The 21625-nt window shown below is 35.9% G+C and overlaps 1 protein-coding gene across 2 annotated transcripts in view; it reads right to left on the bottom strand.

The window, feature by feature from the left end:
- Positions 1-21625, bottom strand: part of LOC111054883 — a 184759-nt gene that overhangs the window by 128393 nt on the left and 34741 nt on the right. For both annotated transcript variants that reach the window (XM_039441392.1, XM_039441391.1), the window contains exons 2-3: positions 5540-5796; positions 1403-1726 (exon numbers count right to left, since the gene is read on the bottom strand). In XM_039441392.1, the coding sequence (XP_039297326.1) occupies positions 1403-1726; positions 5540-5796 (581 nt within the window). The remainder of the gene's footprint in view (positions 1-1402; positions 1727-5539; positions 5797-21625) is intronic.

Below are 21625 nucleotides of genomic sequence, written 5' to 3' on the forward strand. Positions count from 1 at the left end.
TTCAATATGTGAGTGGCCAAACACATTCTGACCGCTGGGCGCAACCGGTAGATTCCCATTGAACAATGGGTCAATTGACAACTAATAGAATCTAGTTGCTAGTGACTATCCATTAGTTCTAGCTAATGCAAGAATTCAACTGTATAATCATGTGATATGCAACTAAGAGTGATCTCATGTTTGTAGAAACACGGAAAAGCGAATATAATATAGCGAAAATATATAGCAAATAAATATACCGAAAATTCTTAAGCGAATAATGCGAGAAATCAACTGAGTCTGGAAAATTACTTAGAATTAGCAATTGCTAACTTTTATTCAATCGACCAATTGAAATTTTTTACCGAACAATCATTCTTTGTGAATGTTTTTCCGTAGGTAGTCGAGAACAGAATGTCAACGCTTTTGCTTCTGTGACCACTATTTTAAATTTCAGTGTGCTGATTTGGAAGCTATCATTGTACAACCTCAAAACCTTATTGCTTTGCAAGAAACGATTTGGTTGTAATTTAGTTCTGTAGAAGATGAAGATGAAGATGTGAGTGCCTGTGTGGTAGTGAGACAGAATTATGTTCAGCTGTTGAACTATTGCAAACAATCAGCAGATCACACGAGAAGTATTATCTGGCAATAAACCGACTTGATCAACATTATCTGATTTGTTTACATGACCAACGATATGAATTTATTCAAGATCCATTAGTTTTTTATTCAAATTGAAGTACCTATGTGAAAATTAATCATTATTTTACAGTTGTGAGTGATTAATAAGTGCTATTTTGCTATTAAATTTTGTTTGTGAAAAATTTAAATTCGCACTTTTCTGTTTTCAAATGTTTGGACTGAAAATTGGAATTCAAAAGTGTATGGAACATAACCTACTTTTTGGACTATCGTATTTATAGTGTATATATCAAAATTTGGGGAAGAAACAGTTTTGGGCTGTGCCTGTTGGTCCTTTTCCAATAAATTGAAAGAATTGTGTTCTATGTATTAATAAATAAATATAAATTATGCTTTTATGCTTCTATGCTTTTGTACTCCAGAGCGATATCTATTATCAATTGTTGATATTTTGAATGAATATTGTAACATCCAAGCCCTAAATTTGTATATTTTCGAGTGCTCTTTTTTCTGAATCTATTTATAATAAATACGTCCTGCTCTATTTTGTCTCCCAAACAACTTTTTAAAAAGGTAACACTTCCACAATAATCAATGGTATTCCTTTCTGCCAAACTAGGAAACGCACCTCTTCAGACCGCATTATATTGCTAAATTCCAAATTCAGTTTGAATAAATTAATAAGTTATGTTAAAGAATCAACAACCCTACTCTCAACAATAAATAAATTATAAATCTTGAAACTCAAGTATCAAAATGATGAAATGGCATTGCTAACCTGTTAATGATCTTATTTCTCCACACGTCTCTGTTGAACTGAAAACTGATCATCAGTTGTTCGCAATATTCACTGTACTCAATTGCAACGCAATTGTCACCTTCTTTCAAAGAGCATGGGCCAGATGTGGAAGTTGATACAATGTGCAAATTTTCGTCTACGTGAACGTTGCTGCTGTAAATACTGGACATTTCCTCAAGGATCAATTCACCCTCTATACTCTGTTTTTGAAATTGTCGGATGCCTTTAATGGGTTTTCTTTTCTCAAGCTTTTCGTCCTCTGATGACTGGGTGTAGGACAGTACCGGCAATTTCCGACAAAATCTGAAAAGTGAATAACATGAAAGATTTTTACAATATTGACTACTAAAGCACAACATTTTTAACAATCACATCAGCTATACTCAGCTAACTCAACTTGTATACCTTATTTTTGGAATATTATATTGTCTGGATCTTTTTATCTTGTTCTAATTCAAGAAGCACTTGCAATTTATGTTCCTTAAATAAGCCTACTTGTAATACTAAGTTTGATTATCTTTGTTCTTCGGTAACTACCTAACCTCCTATTGAGAAGTTATTTCTTGATTTTGTTGGACCTTTACGAAGAACAACCAATATCCATGATATTTTCCTGCTAAGCTACTTTCTTCAAGTATTATTGGTTACCCCTAAGAAAGAAACCTAGACCTTTCAATTTCAAAAGAGAAAAAATAGCCAGAATGGTATTGAAATGGTATATATCTGAATCTTCTCATATTGTTCCAATTCAAGGAGCAACTTTCACCACTATGCTATACATTACCTGCTATAACATTGATATAAATACTCATTACTTCAAAAATGGACCTTAGTTCTAGTATGAGTTTATAATTGAAAACACCAGTAACACTAAGTGAACAGTGTTATGGAATAGAATATTGTTGCCAAAGTTTGTGTAAAGTGTATTGTTTTAGAATAGAAAGAAATTGCCTGGAATAGTCCACGCAATGAATGCTCGAAAAACGGTATAGAGGGAAATGTTTGGAAGACAATTTTTGACCCCTCAGTTCTGTTAAGGGTAGTAAGGAGGTAAACATATCAAAAGTCCCCACCCCTACCCCATGTACTAAGAGGGTGGGGGTGGTTTAAAGGTACCATTTTTTGGTTTCTCGCAAAAAACTCAAAAACTATGCAACCTAAGGACTTGACTGTCATATAAGAAATTGAAGATTACATAATATATGCCACACTCATATCTTGAGAACAATGCGTTCAACCGACTTAAGTACCTATTCAGAAGCTTGATGAATTCTCTACACTTTTTGTTCAGTTAAATTTTGTGATATTCCCAACAGTTCCCGAGATATTCGCTCTTGAAGGTGTGTAATTCTTAAAATAACAGGTTTTTATCCAATGTTTTGCTCTTTCAGGGCTTATAACTTTCCAACAATGCATCTTTAAAACTAATGCTTATCGTAGGTTTGTAAAGCATTGAATTCTCTTTGGAATGATGTATTATTCCACTATTTCAAGTTCTCCTTTCATTGCTGCAACAAGTATCTACTCAGCAGTTCCACACGTTCAACAGAGGAGGTAAAGATGCGCACTCTTGTTATGTTCACCTATTATCTACTCCAAATCAAGCTGCAAAGTCAAAAATTGTGTCACAGACCCCCCCTTCAAATGTCATTGTCAAACGATCAATTGTTGCAGAAATGGAAATTTCACCCCCTACATTGAAGCTGCTATAACAATGGAAGGAGAACTTGAAATAGTGAAATAATACATCATTTTAAAGAGAATTCAATGCTCTACAAACCTACGATGAGGATCAGTTTTTATGATGCATTGTTGGAGACTTATAAACCCTGAAAAAGAAAAACATTGGATAAAAACCTGTTATTTTAAAAATTACACACCTTCATGAGCGAATATCTTTGGGAACTGTTGGGAATATCACAAAATTTAACTAAACAAAAAGTGTAGAGAATTTAACAAACTTAATTTTTAAATAGTTAGTTATGTCGGTTGAACGCATTGTTTTCAATATATGAGCGTGGAAGCAAAACGCTGAAATATGTAACTTTAAACCACCCTCATCCCCTTAGCACATGAGTTAGGAATGGGGACTTTTGATATGTTCTCCTCCTAACTAGTCTCAACAAAGCTGCAAAGTCAAAAATTTTGTTTAAAACATTCCTTCCAAATTCCTTTGTCAATTGGTCTATTGTTGCAAAAATGGAGATTTCACACTCAATACTGAAGCTGCTGTAAAAGGAGTAGGGAAATTCGTAAAAGTGTGGAATTATACATCATATTGAAGAGAATTTAATGCTTTATAAGCTCGTGATCAGCATGGATTTTTCAAGTCGATTTTTGAAAATTTATAAGAGCAAAAGTAGAAAAAAATTGGTAGCAAACGTGTCTTTTTCAAAAATGTCACACCTTCAAGAGCGGAGCGGATATCTCGAAAACTAGAGGAGATATAGAAAAAGTTGTAGAATGAATATTATAGGAAATTATGTAAGCTTTAATTTGTTATATGTCAGTCAAGTCCTTCGGATGCATAGATTTTGAGTTTTTTGCGAGAAACAAAAATATGGTATCTTCAAACCACCCCCACCCTCTTAGCACATGGGGTAGGGGTGGGGACTTTTGATATGTTTACCTCCTCACTATCCGTAACAGAACTGCGGGGTCAACAATTGTCTTCCCAACTTTTCCCTCTATATCCTTTCCTTGACTGGACTACATGAATATGAAACAGCTAAACAGAGGCTTCCCAATTTTCAGTGGTAGATCTTCATTAGTTTGAGGTTTTGGTATCAAGAAGTTCTGTAATTTGACGAATTCAGAGGCTATAAGATTTCAATCTACTTTATATTCAAATACAGCAAGTACAACCAAAACTAAGCTACAAGCACACTCCTACACTAATAAATCAATTTTTCAGACTTGATTAATAAAGAAAAATAAATAAAATCCATCACCAAAATTGAATGCAATTCCCATTAATACCAAATATATTAAAAGTACGAGTTTAAAGAAACCAAGATGCATGTAATAGTTGTGAAGAATGTGGGGCTAAATATTGCAACAAATTCGTTATTCAAGGATTAAGGTAATGCAATATTAATTATTATCTTTGTAACAAAGTGAATTCGTTACGAAGGATAGTGCTGTACAAGACGGGTGGTTATCTAGACTGCCTAGATGATCTGGCTGCTACGGAGATCTAGATACGCAGGGTGTGAGAGCCGGCAAGCAGAGGCGGCTCAACTCTCACCAACCAGGCTTCAGCCCCCGACTATAAAAGCCGACGCTCTCTTTCAGACAGCATTCCACTTCCAAACCATCCTCAGGGCGCCGGACCTCCTGTTAGCGACCTCTCCTCTTCCTTGGGCTAGCGAGACCTCCTTTCAGTGACTCCCAACCTCTCCTTAGGACGCGAGACCTCCTGTCAGCGTCCTATAAACCTTCCTTAGGACGCGAGCCCTTCAGTCTGCAGCCTTAACCTCCCTAGAAGCGGAAACTTCGAAGATAGAGTCACCTTGACACTGGTCAGTACTGCCAGTACAAGGGCCTATAAGAAGATTATTCAACACCGGGGCTGGCCAGGAAATAGCCGCTGCCTGAAAAGCTCTCCTAGAGGCTAGATCCCGCCCGACCAGTCTACTAGGAAAGGAAGACGTATTCCTTATTCCACCCACATCACGACTGAGCAAGGTCGATCATGAGAAATACCCCAACATAAATGCTTCATTGGCCTGCAAACAGTTGATAGGAAGAGTGTACCTGATACCTTACAAAAAAGTTATAATCTGGATAAACATTTGCGAGAATTCCAATCTAATTCAGTAGTGCGCTGGTGAGAAAATGATCATTATTGCTCACTAGCTACTTTCAAATTATAGCTATATATTATTATAAAATTTCCAGTTACAACTCAACCTGAAGCTGACGATCATTGTCATGAGCATTGAAAGTAGTATTGTATCAGAATTCATTCATTAAGAATCGACACTCTATATATTTAATTTCATTTTATGCTTGTCTCAGTGTTATGAAGAAACTTTTGAGAAAAATCCACCGAAAATTGATAATCCAGGTTGATATGAACACAGTAGGCTACTTGAAAAGTTATTTGGAACTGACCTATAAATTCCTTTTGAGCGAAATTGTGGCATCGGTCTAACACAATGTTCAAAAACGCCCGCCCAGAACATCTTGTCGAGCAGGAGTTTTACCTTCATGCTGTTTATATTTGGGCCAAACAGCTCGTTTTGCAATAAACGTTTCAGAAGGAATTTGACGGCTTCTCTGCCAGTGAAGCTGTTTGGATATGATTTCATCAAAAACCTGTGCCTTTTGAGACGCATGTTGGATTCGAAATCAGTTACAACTTCGTTCCACTGAAACAGAATTGAAAAAGCATTACGTGAAGCAATATGAATTTACGTTATATACAGAATGTTTCTGAACTCGCTACCAATATTCTAGGGTATTGTTCCTGTGTGCGAAACATATCTAAACATCATTTTCAAAGTCCTTAGTTACTCATACAGCCGTTATTTTGATTCTTTCACTTGCCATTTTTTCTAAATAATGGCTGAACATACGGAAGTGAAACTATGCACAAACATTCATGACAACTAGACAGCTACAACAGTATTATGACAATTTTTCAAATTCATAAAACAAAATGGCGGCCGTTTGAAATATTTCTCAAGAAACCAAAAAACCGTTGATTTTACAGAAAAACTAACAAGAATAACGTTTTTTAGTGAATTTAATTACAAATCGATTGACACCTCATTTTTCAAAATTGAAGGAGTATTAAGGCCGAGTCTCGCCAACTAAACGCACCATTAGAAGCGTAAACTACAGTAAGCTCATATAACTGACAAAGTCGGATTTCACCACACGCCGTTAGAGCTACTCTCGACTAACTTGTCTTTCAAGAATCAACTGTCCAATCTTGGCCAGTTAACCTCTGTAATCTTTCATTAAGGAAACATATTGCAATATGGCGGATGTTTGTTTACTGTTGAATCGAAAATCGTCTGTTGTATACTTGTATTTATTCTCAATTCCTTCTCCAATTTTTGTATTTGTAACAGTTTTTCCAAGTTGTGGGTTGATATAATAGTTTATAGTATTGATTATGGTACTTGGTAACCAATTTGTTATCCATTTTATCTAATTAATGATACAAAAACATAAATCAATAACCTACAACTAGTCTAGATAAATAATTAAATAATAATAATAATTAATAATAATAAAATAATAAAAATAATAATAATAATAATAATAATAATTAAATAATAAACTCATTTGGATACGCAAGTTGTGTGTCCGTCTTGTGCTGCACTCTGGTAGTGAATTGCAGCAGGATTTTTATTGCGATTAGATTATTTTGTCTTTGCAGTCAGCAGTCAGTCATTGTAGAGACTAGATCAGAAAAGAGTTGAATCTGTGGCGCATTGGGCATGTTGGTGGATGTTCGATTGAATGTGCTTATTAAAATTCTTCTTCATCTTTTTCATGCCCTTTTGCCGTTAAGCGTCGGGTTCCTTTAACCATTCTCTAAACTTTATACGATATTTGATGATTCCATTCCAGTCGGGTCGTCCCCTGCCTCGTTTTCCTTCCGGTCTTGCCTCCATAACCAGTCTTGCCTTTCGTTCATCACTCATCCGAGCTACATGGTCATACCATCCTAGGGTTTTTCGTTGAACAGTGGTAATCAGTTCCTCCTGTTTTAATGTTTCTCTGATCACACCATTTCTCACTCTGTCTCTTTTGGTTTTTCCAACCACCCTCCTTAGGTATCTCATTTCTGAGGAGGTAATTCTACTCTTGTGTTTTTCTATCATTGTGAGGCATTCTGTTCCATAGAGTAGAACTGGCTTGAATATTGACTCGTATATCCTTATTTTAGTTCCCTGACTTATTTCTCGTTTACCCAGGATGGTTCTGCTAAGCTGATAATACACTTGGTTGGCTTTCCTTACTCTATTGTTTATCTCTTCATCAACTTTCCCATCTGCAGAGATTAATTTCCCAAGATATTCATAGTTGTTCACCCTTTCCAATATTTCACCACCCATTTTATATCCAACTCTACATTCCCCTGATTCTTTGATACTATCATCACTTTACTCTTCTCAATGTTGACAACCATTCCCCTATCTGTTATCGCACTACACCATTCTGTTACAGCATTTTGTAGATCTCTTTGAGTGTTAGCTATCAGCAGGATATCGTCCACATATATCAGTGCTTGAACGTATACTGGGCGGAGGTTGCGGTTTCTAATCTTGCTTCGAGTCGTTCTTCTCTTGCACATTTTTATTATTTGATCCATCAGTACTGTTCATAGAAGTGGGCTTAGACTGTCTCCTTGCTTGACACCCTTATCTATTTTAAATTCTCTAGATGCAGCACCTCCTATTCTAACAACCCCTCTGACATTACTGTACAGGCTTTTAATTCTTTTGGTAAGTTCAGGTGACACACCTGCTTCACTGAGGGCATCCCAAAGGCACTGTCTAGATACGGTGTCGAAAACTGCTTTCAAATCTAAGAAGGCAATATATGTTTGACCAGCTCGGCTCAATCTCTTATCCATGACTTGCCTTATTGTAAACATATGATCACTAGTCTGATGATCCCTTCTAAAAGCTGCCTGTTCCTGTTCCAGCCCTTCACCACCTTTACTCTTAGTCTTCTTTCTAGTATTCTAGAGTAGATTTTCAGCAATACTGATGACAGGCAGAAGGCTTTGTAATTTTCACATTTTACTGTGCTTCCTTTCTTGTGTATGGGGATAGTATTAGTAACATTCTTCTCCCATTCTGAGGGAATTTTTGTATAGTGCCAGATATCATTACAAAGATGCCATACCCATTTAGCCACATCCTGTCCAACAAATTTTATTAGTTCTGGGGTAACATCATCATATCCAGCTGCCTTACCTAATTTCAGACCAGAAATCGCGCTTTGAACAACCTGAAGGGATATTTTGTTGTTGTTCTTCCACAATTAGAATTATTAAAATTCAACAAATTCTATTTGTAGTGCGATCATTGCGCTTATTATCGAAATTAATACTTTCAATTTGGGGAGTATCAAGTTATTATTGTTAAATTAACAACCGGCTTGATTTCCACTCAATGGTTGGGGTGGGAGTTAGAGTTACTCGTGTTAACTCTAATACTATCTCAGAAGTGTACAGTACATTTTTATTTATTGTATAAAATACTATAATCATAATACAATTATGACATTGGTGGAAAAACTAGGCTAAGCCTGTACTATTTCTCTCCAAAAATTTTGGTAAAATGTTAATGTTGTCCAAAAGATAAGGTTATATAATCACACACTGCTTTGTCACTTGATTTTCGGTCCAGGAATAATGATTTAAAATTTTGAATTTTGAAGGTTGATTTTATACTCTAAATGAGTCACAGAATGTATCACAATAAATTAAAAACCTTAGAAATATTGCACTTATTCAAAAAAATTGATATATATATATATTACATTTGAGTGTTTCGCGGATGGATATATTATATGTAAAAGAATTAACCGGGTACATCCGTTTGTTTTGACTTACTTGAGTCTGACGTTTCGTCGCCATCGCAGACGACATCTTCTGAGGGTGGCGTCGAGATCCACACTGAGTCCTAGGTATTCTTTCTGGGTCGAAGAGCATATCTCCTACCCCCTCCCTCCACTTGCTTGTGCTGGCGCTGTTGGGTGGGTGAAATTCCAGGAAAGTTGTCTTGTTTTGGTGACAATGGTGCTGTAGCGGGTTTCATTGTACCAGGTACTGGGCGTTTGGTATTCAAAATTAACTTCCATAAGGGAGACACGTTGAGGCTGTCGTCTCTTTTATTTAGAGAGCCTTGCTTTTCGATTTCCAACGCCTCTCTCACAATCCTGACTTGAAAATCTCGAATGCTGGCTATTTGTTTGGAATTCACGAAATTTATTGTATGACCAGTATTTTTCACATGGTTATATAGGGCTGAGGTTGATTGTTGATTTTTTATGCTTAATTTATGTTCATCTATTCTAGCAGAGATTCTCCTATTTGTTTGGCCTACATATTGCTTGTCACAGTTCAGGCAGGGGATACTGTAGACTCCTTGGTTTTCTAGCTCCAGTCTGTTGATGGGTTTTTTAAGATTTGGGAAATGAGTAGGTGGGGTTTGAATAATGGTTTGATTTTGTGGGTTTTTAATACTCTTCCAATTCTGTCTGTGGTGCCCTTGATGTATGGGAGGAGTACTGTTTTTTCAAAATATTCTTCTTTTTCTTGTTGATTCCCTTTTTTAAGTGGAGACAGATTTTCTACTATTGATTTTTGAATGATTGTGGTTGGGTAGCCATTGGATTTGAGAATGTTAGTCACTGTCTTTATTTCTTCTTCTCTCCTTTTTTCATTGGTGAGATGAAGAGATCTGAAGATTAAGCTGTTTATAACTGAGGAGGATTGAGCCGGGTGGTGATGTGATTGGAAATGTAAGTACCTGTTAGTGTGGGTGGGCTTTCTGTATACTGAATAGTTCAAACTTCCATCGGTTTGTCTCATCAATAGAACGTCTAAAAAGGGTAAAGATGACTCTTTTTCTATTTCTAGTGTGAATTGGATTTTGGGGTGTATTTCATTTAGCTGCTGCCCCCTTATCTGGCAGCAACTTGACCAGTTGGTAAACTTTCGAAAAGAAACAGACCACCTCCTTAAAACTAAAAAACTTGAAAAGAAATTTGATAAATTACAATTTAAGAACAAAAAGACTAGGATAGTAACAACCAAAAACAGCAGTGAAAAGAATATTCATAATCTCTCAGACTACAAACTCTCTGAAGTTGAGGAAAATGTTTTACAAAAAGGTTTCAATTTTGCTATTGCCCCAAAAAATCTACCCCATGAACAAATAATATCTAGTATAGAGCCCAGCCTTGAAAAATTAGATCAACTTGAAGCAGAGGAAATAAGACAGGAAGTTTTCCACATTTTGAAAAAATCCAAACCTCCTCAACCAAACTTGGATAGAGCAGAGCTCTCTGCTTTGAAACACTTGTCCAGTAATCCCTCAATAGTCATTCTACCAGCCGACAAAGGTAACGCCACAGTAGTTATGAACAGGAGTGAATATGATGAAAAACTAGACAATATCCTCAAACATGCAGCCTACAAGCCTGTTCAAAGAGATCCCACCACCTACCTAGAAAAAATCACAAAATCAAAAATCAAAGCCTCAGACATAGATGTAGACAGCCAATTGAAATTAATTCCAAGAGAAAAATCCAGCAGATCCCCAAAAATCTATGGTCTTCCTAAAGTCCATAAGGAAAACACACCCTTGAGACCGATCGTCAGTGCAATTAACTCTCCCACTCAAAAATTAGAAAGATACTTAGCCGGCCTTATCCAGCCCATAATAGAAAAATCCCAGTCATATGTGAAGAATTCATACGATTTTATCAGCCAGGTGGAAAATATAACTCTCAACTCGGGGGATATACTAGCCAGCTTGGACGTTATCTCTCTATACCCCAACATCCCAGTCGACGAAGCCCTCTCCATCATGAAACAGAACAAACACTTCTCTAGATCAACAGTAGAGTTGACTAGCCACTGCTTGAAAAACACATATTTCATACACAAAAATCAATATTACAGGCAAATTGAAGGAGCACCAATGGGATCATCTCTCTCTCCAGCCATAGCAAACCTTTTCATGACACATTTTGAAGAAGAAGCCTTGAACAAAGCTTTTTTCAAACCGAGCATCTGGAAAAGATATGTTGATGATATTTTCATAATTTGGCCTCATGGTGAAGAAAAACTATTGGAATTTCTACAGCAGCTAAATGAAATACACCCCAAAATCCAATTCACACTAGAAATAGAAAAAGAGTCATCTTTACCCTTTTTAGACGTTCTATTGATGAGACAAACCGATGGAAGTTTGAACTATTCAGTATACAGAAAGCCCACCCACACTAACAGGTACTTACATTTCCAATCACATCACCACCCGGCTCAATCCTCCTCAGTTATAAACAGCTTAATCTTCAGATCTCTTCATCTCACCAATGAAAAAAGGAGAGAAGAAGAAATAAAGACAGTGACTAACATTCTCAAATCCAATGGCTACCCAACCACAATCATTCAAAAATCAATAGTAGAAAATCTGTCTCCACTTAAAAAAGGGAATCAACAAGAAAAAGAAGAATATTTTGAAAAAACAGTACTCCTCCCATACATCAAGGGCACCACAGACAGAATTGGAAGAGTATTAAAAACCCACAAAATCAAACCATTATTCAAACCCCACCTACTCATTTCCCAAATCTTAAAAAAACCCATCAACAGACTGGAGCTAGAAAACCAAGGAGTCTACAGTATCCCCTGCCTGAACTGTGACAAGCAATATGTAGGCCAAACAAATAGGAGAATCTCTGCTAGAATAGATGAACATAAATTAAGCATAAAAAATCAACAATCAACCTCAGCCCTATATAACCATGTGAAAAATACTGGTCATACAATAAATTTCGTGAATTCCAAACAAATAGCCAGCATTCGAGATTTTCAAGTCAGGATTGTGAGAGAGGCGTTGGAAATCGAAAAGCAAGGCTCTCTAAATAAAAGAGACGACAGCCTCAACGTGTCTCCCTTATGGAAGTTAATTTTGAATACCAAACGCCCAGTACCTGGTACAATGAAACCCGCTACAGCACCATTGTCACCAAAACAAGACAACTTTCCTGGAATTTCACCCACCCAACAGCGCCAGCACAAGCAAGTGGAGGGAGGGGGTAGGAGATATGCTCTTCGACCCAGAAAGAATACCTAGGACTCAGTGTGGATCTCGACGCCACCCTCAGAAGATGTCGTCTGCGATGGCGACGAAACGTCAGACTCAAGTAAGTCAAAACAAACGGATGTACCCGGTTAATTCTTTTACATATAATATATCCATCCGCGAAACACTCAAATGTAATATTATCAATCTCCACGGGGAGAAAGTGTTCCATCAAACTAAAGTGTTCGAGAAACTCCATTCAAAAAGGACGACGTTGTTGTGTGATTTGAGGTTTCTGTGCAAGTGTCGTGACAGTGATGTGCTCCCCACGTTTACCAAGTTATCATATCATACAAAAAATTTCAAAACCAATAGTATCCTCCATAAAGCTAGTAGAGCATTACTAATTGAAAATATTTGTCGTGTTAGAAAACAACTCAGCACCATAGAATCAGAGCTAATTACGATCCACATAAACCTTAGCAACTTACTTCACCCCCTTATCTGGCAGCAACTTGACCAGTTGGTAAACTTTCGAAAAGAAACAGACCACCTCCTTAAAACTAAAAAACTTGAAAAGAAATTTGATAAATTACAATTTAAGAACAAAAAGACTAGGATAGTAACAACCAAAAACAGCAGTGAAAAGAATATTCATAATCTCTCAGACTACAAACTCTCTGAAGTTGAGGAAAATGTTTTACAAAAAGGTTTCAATTTTGCTATTGCCCCAAAAAATCTACCCCATGAACAAATAATATCTAGTATAGAGCCCAGCCTTGAAAAATTAGATCAACTTGAAGCAGAGGAAATAAGACAGGAAGTTTTCCACATTTTGAAAAAATCCAAACCTCCTCAACCAAACTTGGATAGAGCAGAGCTCTCTGCTTTGAAACACTTGTCCAGTAATCCCTCAATAGTCATTCTACCAGCCGACAAAGGTAACGCCACAGTAGTTATGAACAGGAGTGAATATGATGAAAAACTAGACAATATCCTCAAACATGCAGCCTACAAGCCTGTTCAAAGAGATCCCACCACCTACCTAGAAAAAAATCACAAAATCAAAAATCAAAGCCTCAGACATAGATGTAGACAGCCAATTGAAATTAATTCCAAGAGAAAAATCCAGCAGATCCCCAAAAATCTATGGTCTTCCTAAAGTCCATAAGGAAAACACACCTTGAGACCGATCGTCAGTGCAATTAACTCTCCCACTCAAAAATTAGAAAGATACTTAGCCGGCCTTATCCAGCCCATAATAGAAAAATCCCAGTCATATGTGAAGAATTCATACGATTTTATCAGCCAGGTGGAAAATATAACTCTCAACTCGGGGGATATACTAGCCAGCTTGGACGTTATCTCTCTATACCCCAACATCCCAGTCGACGAAGCCCTCTCCATCATGAAACAGAACAAACACTTCTCTAGATCGACAGTAGAGTTGACTAGCCACTGCTTGAAAAACACATATTTCATACACAAAAATCAATATTACAGGCAAATTGAAGGAGCACCAATGGGATCATCTCTCTCTCCAGCCATAGCAAACCTTTTCATGACACATTTTGAAGAAGAAGCCTTGAACAAAGCTTTTTTCAAACCGAGCATCTGGAAAAGATATGTTGATGATATTTTCATAATTTGGCCTCATGGTGAAGAAAAACTATTGGAATTTCTACAGCAGCTAAATGAAATACACCCCAAAATCCAATTCACACTAGAAATAGAAAAAGAGTCATCTTTACCCTTTTTAGACGTTCTATTGATGAGACAAACCGATGGAAGTTTGAACTATTCAGTATACAGAAAGCCCACCCACACTAACAGGTACTTACATTTCCAATCACATCACCACCCGGCTCAATCCTCCTCAGTTATAAACAGCTTAATCTTCAGATCTCTTCATCTCACCAATGAAAAAAGGAGAGAAGAAGAAATAAAGACAGTGACTAACATTCTCAAATCCAATGGCTACCCAACCACAATCATTCAAAAATCAATAGTAGAAAATCTGTCTCCACTTAAAAAAGGGAATCAACAAGAAAAAGAAGAATATTTTGAAAAAACAGTACTCCTCCCATACATCAAGGGCACCACAGACAGAATTGGAAGAGTATTAAAAACCCACAAAATCAAACCATTATTCAAACCCCACCTACTCATTTCCCAAATCTTAAAAAAACCATCAACAGACTGGAGCTAGAAAACCAAGGAGTCTACAGTATCCCCTGCCTGAACTGTGACAAGCAATATGTAGGCCAAACAAATAGGAGAATCTCTGCTAGAATAGATGAACATAAATTAAGCATAAAAAATCAACAATCAACCTCAGCCCTATATAACCATGTGAAAAATACTGGTCATACAATAAATTTCGTGAATTCCAAACAAATAGCCAGCATTCGAGATTTTCAAGTCAGGATTGTGAGAGAGGCGTTGGAAATCGAAAAGCAAGGCTCTCTAAATAAAAGAGACGACAGCCTCAACGTGTCTCCCTTATGGAAGTTAATTTTGAATACCAAACGCCCAGTACCTGGTACAATGAAACCCGCTACAGCACCATTGTCACCAAAACAAGACAACTTTCCTGGAATTTCACCCACCCAACAGCGCCAGCACAAGCAAGTGGAGGGAGGGGGTAGGAGATATGCTCTTCGACCCAGAAAGAATACCTAGGACTCAGTGTGGATCTCGACGCCACCCTCAGAAGATGTCGTCTGCGATGGCGACGAAACGTCAGACTCAAGTAAGTCAAAACAAACGGATGTACCCGGTTAATTCTTTTACATATAATATATATATATATATATATATATATATAATATATATATATATATGTCAATTCTGGCACTCATCCCACCTAATTCTACCCAAATTCCAATAGAATCAGATCAGTTGTTAAGAGATTCCGACAGGAATTTATGATGAGTTATATTCAAATTATTATATTTCGATGTACTGTAGTTTTTTCTGGCGAGATACCTATAAATTTCATAATAATTATTCTATTTCCAGATTTAAACATTTTAATTTCTTACAGTCCATTTGTTCAAATTTATGGCACTACCACATTTATATTCAAGATATGACTAAAGTTGTGTTCATTTAATTTATTTGATATTTCACGGATCTACTCCTTCAATATTGTTCATTTCTATATTTAAAAAAAGCTATACTTCATTGCTATATCTGTATTGCTATATCAGATGAGTCTGACGATTTCTCTATCTTCCCAGAAATTTATGAATTTCTAGTTTAGGTTTTCTTGTTTACAAACTGTTTGTTCATTGTTATGGCAGCTCACTGCCACTTTGATCTACTCTAATCTCTCATTTAGTAACACGGCGTTAGTTTTACCATGTTTTCGCTGGTAAAATCAAATTTCTTAATCTTTTGTATCATCAGTTAGTGTTTGTTAACTGGAGATTACTGAACGAAGCGTTAGCGTGAATTTGGTGAAATGCACCCTAAGTGAGCTTTAGTGATACGTTTTACTATTGTTTTGAAATAATCTAAAATCGCTCACGAATAATATGCAAATCAGATGGAGATAGTTGCTTTGTTGAGGCAGATTTTAGCAGCATGCCTTGACGTGCACTGAAACAGATTGTCACCTATCACTGCCATATTTCACTTACTTAGAAAAATTATATATATCTTGAAAAATTAGATGTCAATCGATTTTTAATTGAATTTACTAGAAAAGTTATACTTGTAAGTTGTAAGATAAACGATTTTTTGGTCATTCAAGAAATAAATTTTCAAACGGCCGCCATTTTGTTTTATGAATTTGAAAAATTGTCATAATTTAGTTGTAGCGGTCTAGTTGCCATGAATGTTCGTGCAAAGTTTCACTTCCGTATGTTCAGCCATTATTTAGAAAGAATCAGAATAACGGCTGTGTGAGTAACTAAGGACTTTCAGACAGTTTGAAGATGATATTTAGAAATGTTTCTTACCTAGGAACAATGCCCTAGAATATTGGTAGCGATTTCGGATACACTCTGTATAACTTGAATGGGTGAGCAATCTTCACATACTTGAAAAAATAACTGATGCAAGTAAAACATTAGGTGAAAAAATCATTTTAAAGTAGTAGTTCTGTGAGAAGTAGACCTTGCACAGTCATCTAGTCTACTTGGGCCACGAAAAATAGCCCATTGCACCTGTATATTTTTTTATAAGGTTAGCGGTATAGTCCGTCAAGTTATCGGTCAAATTGTGAAAGATATGTGGAGCTGCATAAAAAACTATGCATAATTTAATGAGAAATAACCTGATACAAAATTCAACATGACGCCTTTCAGTGATGAACGTTCAAAACAGTCGTAATATTTGTATTTAATTTATATTTTATTTTGAATTATTTCAAGTAAATGTGTGAAATTTGTAATAAGGTTAAAAATAACCTCAAATCAGTCCATTTCCATCAGATAGACATGTATTTCATTGGAAATCCACCTACACATATGTGTGATTGTATATCAACAGCTGACACATTATTAGAAGCCTTATAAAAAAAAATTAGGTCTAATGGGGCCCAAAGTTATAGGTTACAAGTATTCTTATATGCAACAATATTAATTTTCATTGTTACTAGGAATAGATATTAAAATGTTTAGAAGGTAAGTGGAGATTTTTATCTAGAGATTACTTCGCTTGTGAAGTAAAAATAGGCTTGAAAATGTAGAGCTTACTAAAGTAATTATACAAAAAAAAACGTCCAAAATGTTAGTCATTAATCAGCCTTCAGTCTGTAACTTTTGAATGACTAGTGCATGCCTGGGGCCCGCTTCTCTAAAGTCACAACAAGTTATCTATTCACTGGTAAATTTCAACAAACTTGTTACTTTTTTGTTTTCCTAATAAAAGTTACCTTTTTTCACTTTGGCTATGTGAAAATATCTTCCAAACACCTATGATTTTTTTTAAAATCACTTTTATTCCTATGTTATTCAGTTATTTGCTTCAATAACCAACCGGTTATGAATAGTGTAAACCATTCAAAATATTCACAAATTCAATAGGTAGAGAAACATATTTTATTCAAGTGAATCATAAGATAATAAATTATCTAGTAACAGATGATTGAGGGTTGAGGAATATAATGTCATTATAAAAACACATCATGTTCTTCAAAAGTAACTACTGTCTACCGCTCGTAACTTGGCCTCTGGAAGGAATGCAGTCGATCTAGTTTTAGGCGTGACATATGGCACTGGAGGGCCAGGTAGCGAGTACACAAACCCTGTGGTCTATTCGCCTTCGCCAAATGTAATTGAGCAATTTCCATCCCACCAAATTTGTAATTTAACCAGCGATCTATAAGTAAAATTACATCCTAACGTTTTTAGTCGTTACATAGAATAATAGAGTTTAAGATTCAAGTTCAACTTTCAACTTGCAGTGGGTAGGTCATTCTCCTAGTGTAGGGAACTATAAATACCAGGTACGCGCAGTCGCCATTTTGAGTCACAGAAGAAGGAGCCAAATTCAAATTACATCCGTACGCTATGTTGTATGGTTTTGGACAGAATTTATATTGACATCACTGAAGGACTGAAGTGGCTTATAAAATTGATGAGAATATTTTTCTAACAAGGATACATTCAAAAAATGAACGTATTGTTCAGAACAAAATGAAATGATTTGTATGAAATTAAACTAAACCCCGGTACCGTACAAAACTAGTCCAGCTGTCCTTCAACACTGTGCCTCAACATTATTAGTTTTGGAAAGGCGCAGTCTTCAGAAAAAAGTTTCTATCAATCATAATTTGTCTACTCACTACTGCATGGATTATTATTAGATGTAAAAATTACCAATACCAGAGTAGGCCAGTAAATTATTTATCAGTCCGATTTTGGATGAGAAGAAGATATAGGCCTAGACTATACTACTGTAGCTTGCTCAAGCTTAGAAGACTCGCCATTACTAGTGTATTGTAATAGTGAGTCTTCTAAGCCACTAGGATCGGTATTTTTTTAAAACAATATTAATATTCATTATAGAGAGTTCATGATATCAAGGAGAATTTGTAAGTAAGCCTATAAACTAGGTAGGTAGTGATAATATTGTAAACCAAGCTACTGCTCAGCTTCAACACTATATTAGGTACCTTATAATAGGTATGGTAGCCTACAGTTTGTAAGTTCACATTATAATATTGTCAATTATCAATGTAATATTGTTTTGAGCTAATCAATTAGTAAAATAGAAAAAGCTTTCAACGTACCGAGTAATAAATGTTTGTGAAAGTACCTGGACAGTACCGTACCCAGCAGTGGCGTAACGTACACCCCCGCTGCCCCCGCGACTAATATAGATTTTCTGATAAAATAAGATTACCCGGTCTAGCGGGGGCCGGGTTAGGGCCAGAAATGATAATTATGTATTGCATACTTTAAAAAGAAAAATTAAATAATCATGGAAGTAACTTTTGATAAAAAAGCAGAAGTTTTATTGTGGAAAATGACAGGTTTCATTCAGTGTGTAAGAAGAAATATGCAATAGAACAATGTTATCAGTCTGGTTATAAATTAATATCAAGAGAATACAAGTAGAAAATAATGAATAAGGCAAGAAAGAAAATCAAACATTGTTCAAATCTACTCGTAATAATAATTATAGTTCCATTGACAGAGCTTCAATAATTGTGTGCTGGTAGTGAGCTTATTGAAAAATTAGGAATGTTGTTTGTTTACAAATCATTAAAATCTATACATCCGGTGAGACAATCCAGACTGAGACTATTCAAACCACTTACTTATAGATAAGATTTACTTCTTTTCTCTCTGATTCAAACAAAGATTGTCAGAATGGTTCTAAAGTAGATCGTTATCTTCATTTGCTATCTTTAAGTAAGCATTGGAGGAAAGAAATTATTTTCCCATTGAATTCCTGAACATATATAACATATAGTGTGGGAGAGAGAACCAAGGTGCTACTTGTACCCAGAAAGCAGTGATTGCAGACATCAAATCAAAGGTTTTTATAAACTATTATCTTTATTATTTTAATAATTCATGAATCTTAATACTAGATACTACTTACTAACTCTAGTTCTAGCTCTAAAGGTTGGATTCTATATTTGTAGCTTAAAAAATAATTCTTGACTTGAATTGTAGAATTCAATCGAGAACAAGTTTTATTTTTTCAACTAAGCTATGTAATTCACTCATGAAAGATGTACGTTCACATTAGAGTTTAATGCCTGGGATTAAGGGAGAAGGGGGCTGGAGAAGGTGGTACGATTTTAGAAGAGGGCCCGGAATTTTTTTTTCGGGGGGGCCCAGTTTGAAAACGTTCCGCCACTGGTACCCAGTGTCTTTGACTCATGAAAAACAAATCAATATAATAATGCTCATAAACAGCTCATGTAAGAGTAAAAATAAGAAAACAGACCTTCGCAAATAGACCGCATGATTGCATACCAGTCAGAATCAACAACCATCAGTGATACCATATGCAAACCAGGCAAAATATGTTGGCATTACTCTGGATGCCAAGCATCGGTGGAAAAACCATGTTAAGAAAAAGTTGGATGAGCTCAACTACAAGTACAGTAGAATGTATTGGCTGATAGGAAGGAATTCAAGCTTATCAACCTATAATACAGACAAATTCTAAGGCCTGTCTGGTTGTATGGTGCACAACTGTGGGGCTGTACAGCAGAGAGCAATATTGGCGGCATCAACGATTTGGCAACGATTCCAAAACAAGTTTCTTCGAAATGCTGTCAATGCTCCATATTTCATCAGGAACACCGACCTTCATAGAGACCTTCAGGTGGAGACAGTCAAGGAGATGATTGTAAAAACAGCAAGGACCTATGAAGAGGCTCTAAATGAGCACCAAAATGTTGAGGCAATCCAGCTTTTGGACAACTCAACATTAATGAGGAGATTGAAAAGGAAGAAGCCAACAGATCTGGTGTAAACCACCAGGAGTGCTTAGTGAAAGTGCAAAAAATTAACATATCTAGTTAGTGCAGTTATTATGAATGAGCTAATTTACAACAAGGAGAAGCTATTACAAGACTCTTCTTGTAAAATGACTTGAAGTAATTATTTAGGATAGAAATAAACTGATCGCTTGTCCTAGTACTAATAAAAGTGATATTCAATTAAAAAAAACTGTTATACAAGACTTTAATTGCTCAAACACTTTCAAGAACCTTTTCAAAAAACCAATAATCTTGAAACTGAATGTTGTTTGAAACTGATGACTTTAGCTAATGGCTACAGACCTAAAATTACTAATCTCATTTTCTTTGCTTGATTAAATAGGAGTGATTTTAGCTCCTTTCCAGATGAGAGGAAATTCATTGCTTCTAATTGACAAATGAAATATTTACAATAATAGCAAAATTAGTTCTTTCTTCAATTCTTTAACGAAATAGTGGGTGTTCCATCTGGACCACTACTTCTATCATTCTTCAAATATTTGAAAGGTGAAAGCGTTAACTACATCTATCTCCCTCACTTCTCCTAAATTGAAACCTACAGTTTGAAAAAAAAATATCATTATCTTTGAGTAAATCTTCAATATTACTATGGTGATATTTACTATATTATAGGTTGCAGCTTATCCTAGTGCAATGAAGCAGTGGATGACACAGCATCGAGTTTCTACGTTTGATAAGTTTATTAGAATTGCTAAGTCTGGGTAAGCACACACGGATTTTCAGTAAGTGTCAACTTGACGGTATTCCACATTTAGCACAGTGTGAAATCATTAATTTTAAAACAATAGATCATTTGACAATGTAATTTGGACACAATATATAGAACACAATTTTTGACTCTGCAGCTTCATTAAGACTAGATAGGACTAGGAGCTGAACATATTAAAAATCTCCATCCCTAACTCCTGTGCTAAATGTGGAATATCGTCCAGTTGACATTTGCTGCTGTATTGAGAATTTCACACTCAACACTGACGCTGCTATAACAATTGATGTAAAGCATGAAATGGTGAAAAAATACATCGAATTAAAAAGAATTGAATGCTCTTCAACCCAACGTTCAGTACTTATTTTTTCGATGCATTTTTGTTGAGTAATACACCTTGAAAGTGCAAAAAGTTGGGAGAAAAATTGTCTTTTCAAAAATTTTACAATTTTAAAAGTGAATATCTCGAAAACTAAATGTTTGTTTGCAAACAATGCATTGTTCCCAAGATACATGCGTGTAGGCCAGAAATGAAAAAAACTTTGAAAACCTCCCTCATCCCTTCAGCACAAGTGAGAGGATTTTTGATATGTTTACCTTCTAAGGACAAGGATTGCGCACAGCGGTCATATGGGAGTGATACATGGCACCTATACACACGTACACGATTTACGTAGTGATGTCATCACTGCTAGTAACATTATTTGTCCCGCTCTCTCACCACTCTCTCTCTCTCT

This window comes from Nilaparvata lugens, chromosome X, assembly GCF_014356525.2.
Source record: "Nilaparvata lugens isolate BPH chromosome X, ASM1435652v1, whole genome shotgun sequence".
NCBI lineage: Eukaryota > Metazoa > Arthropoda > Insecta > Hemiptera > Delphacidae > Nilaparvata > Nilaparvata lugens.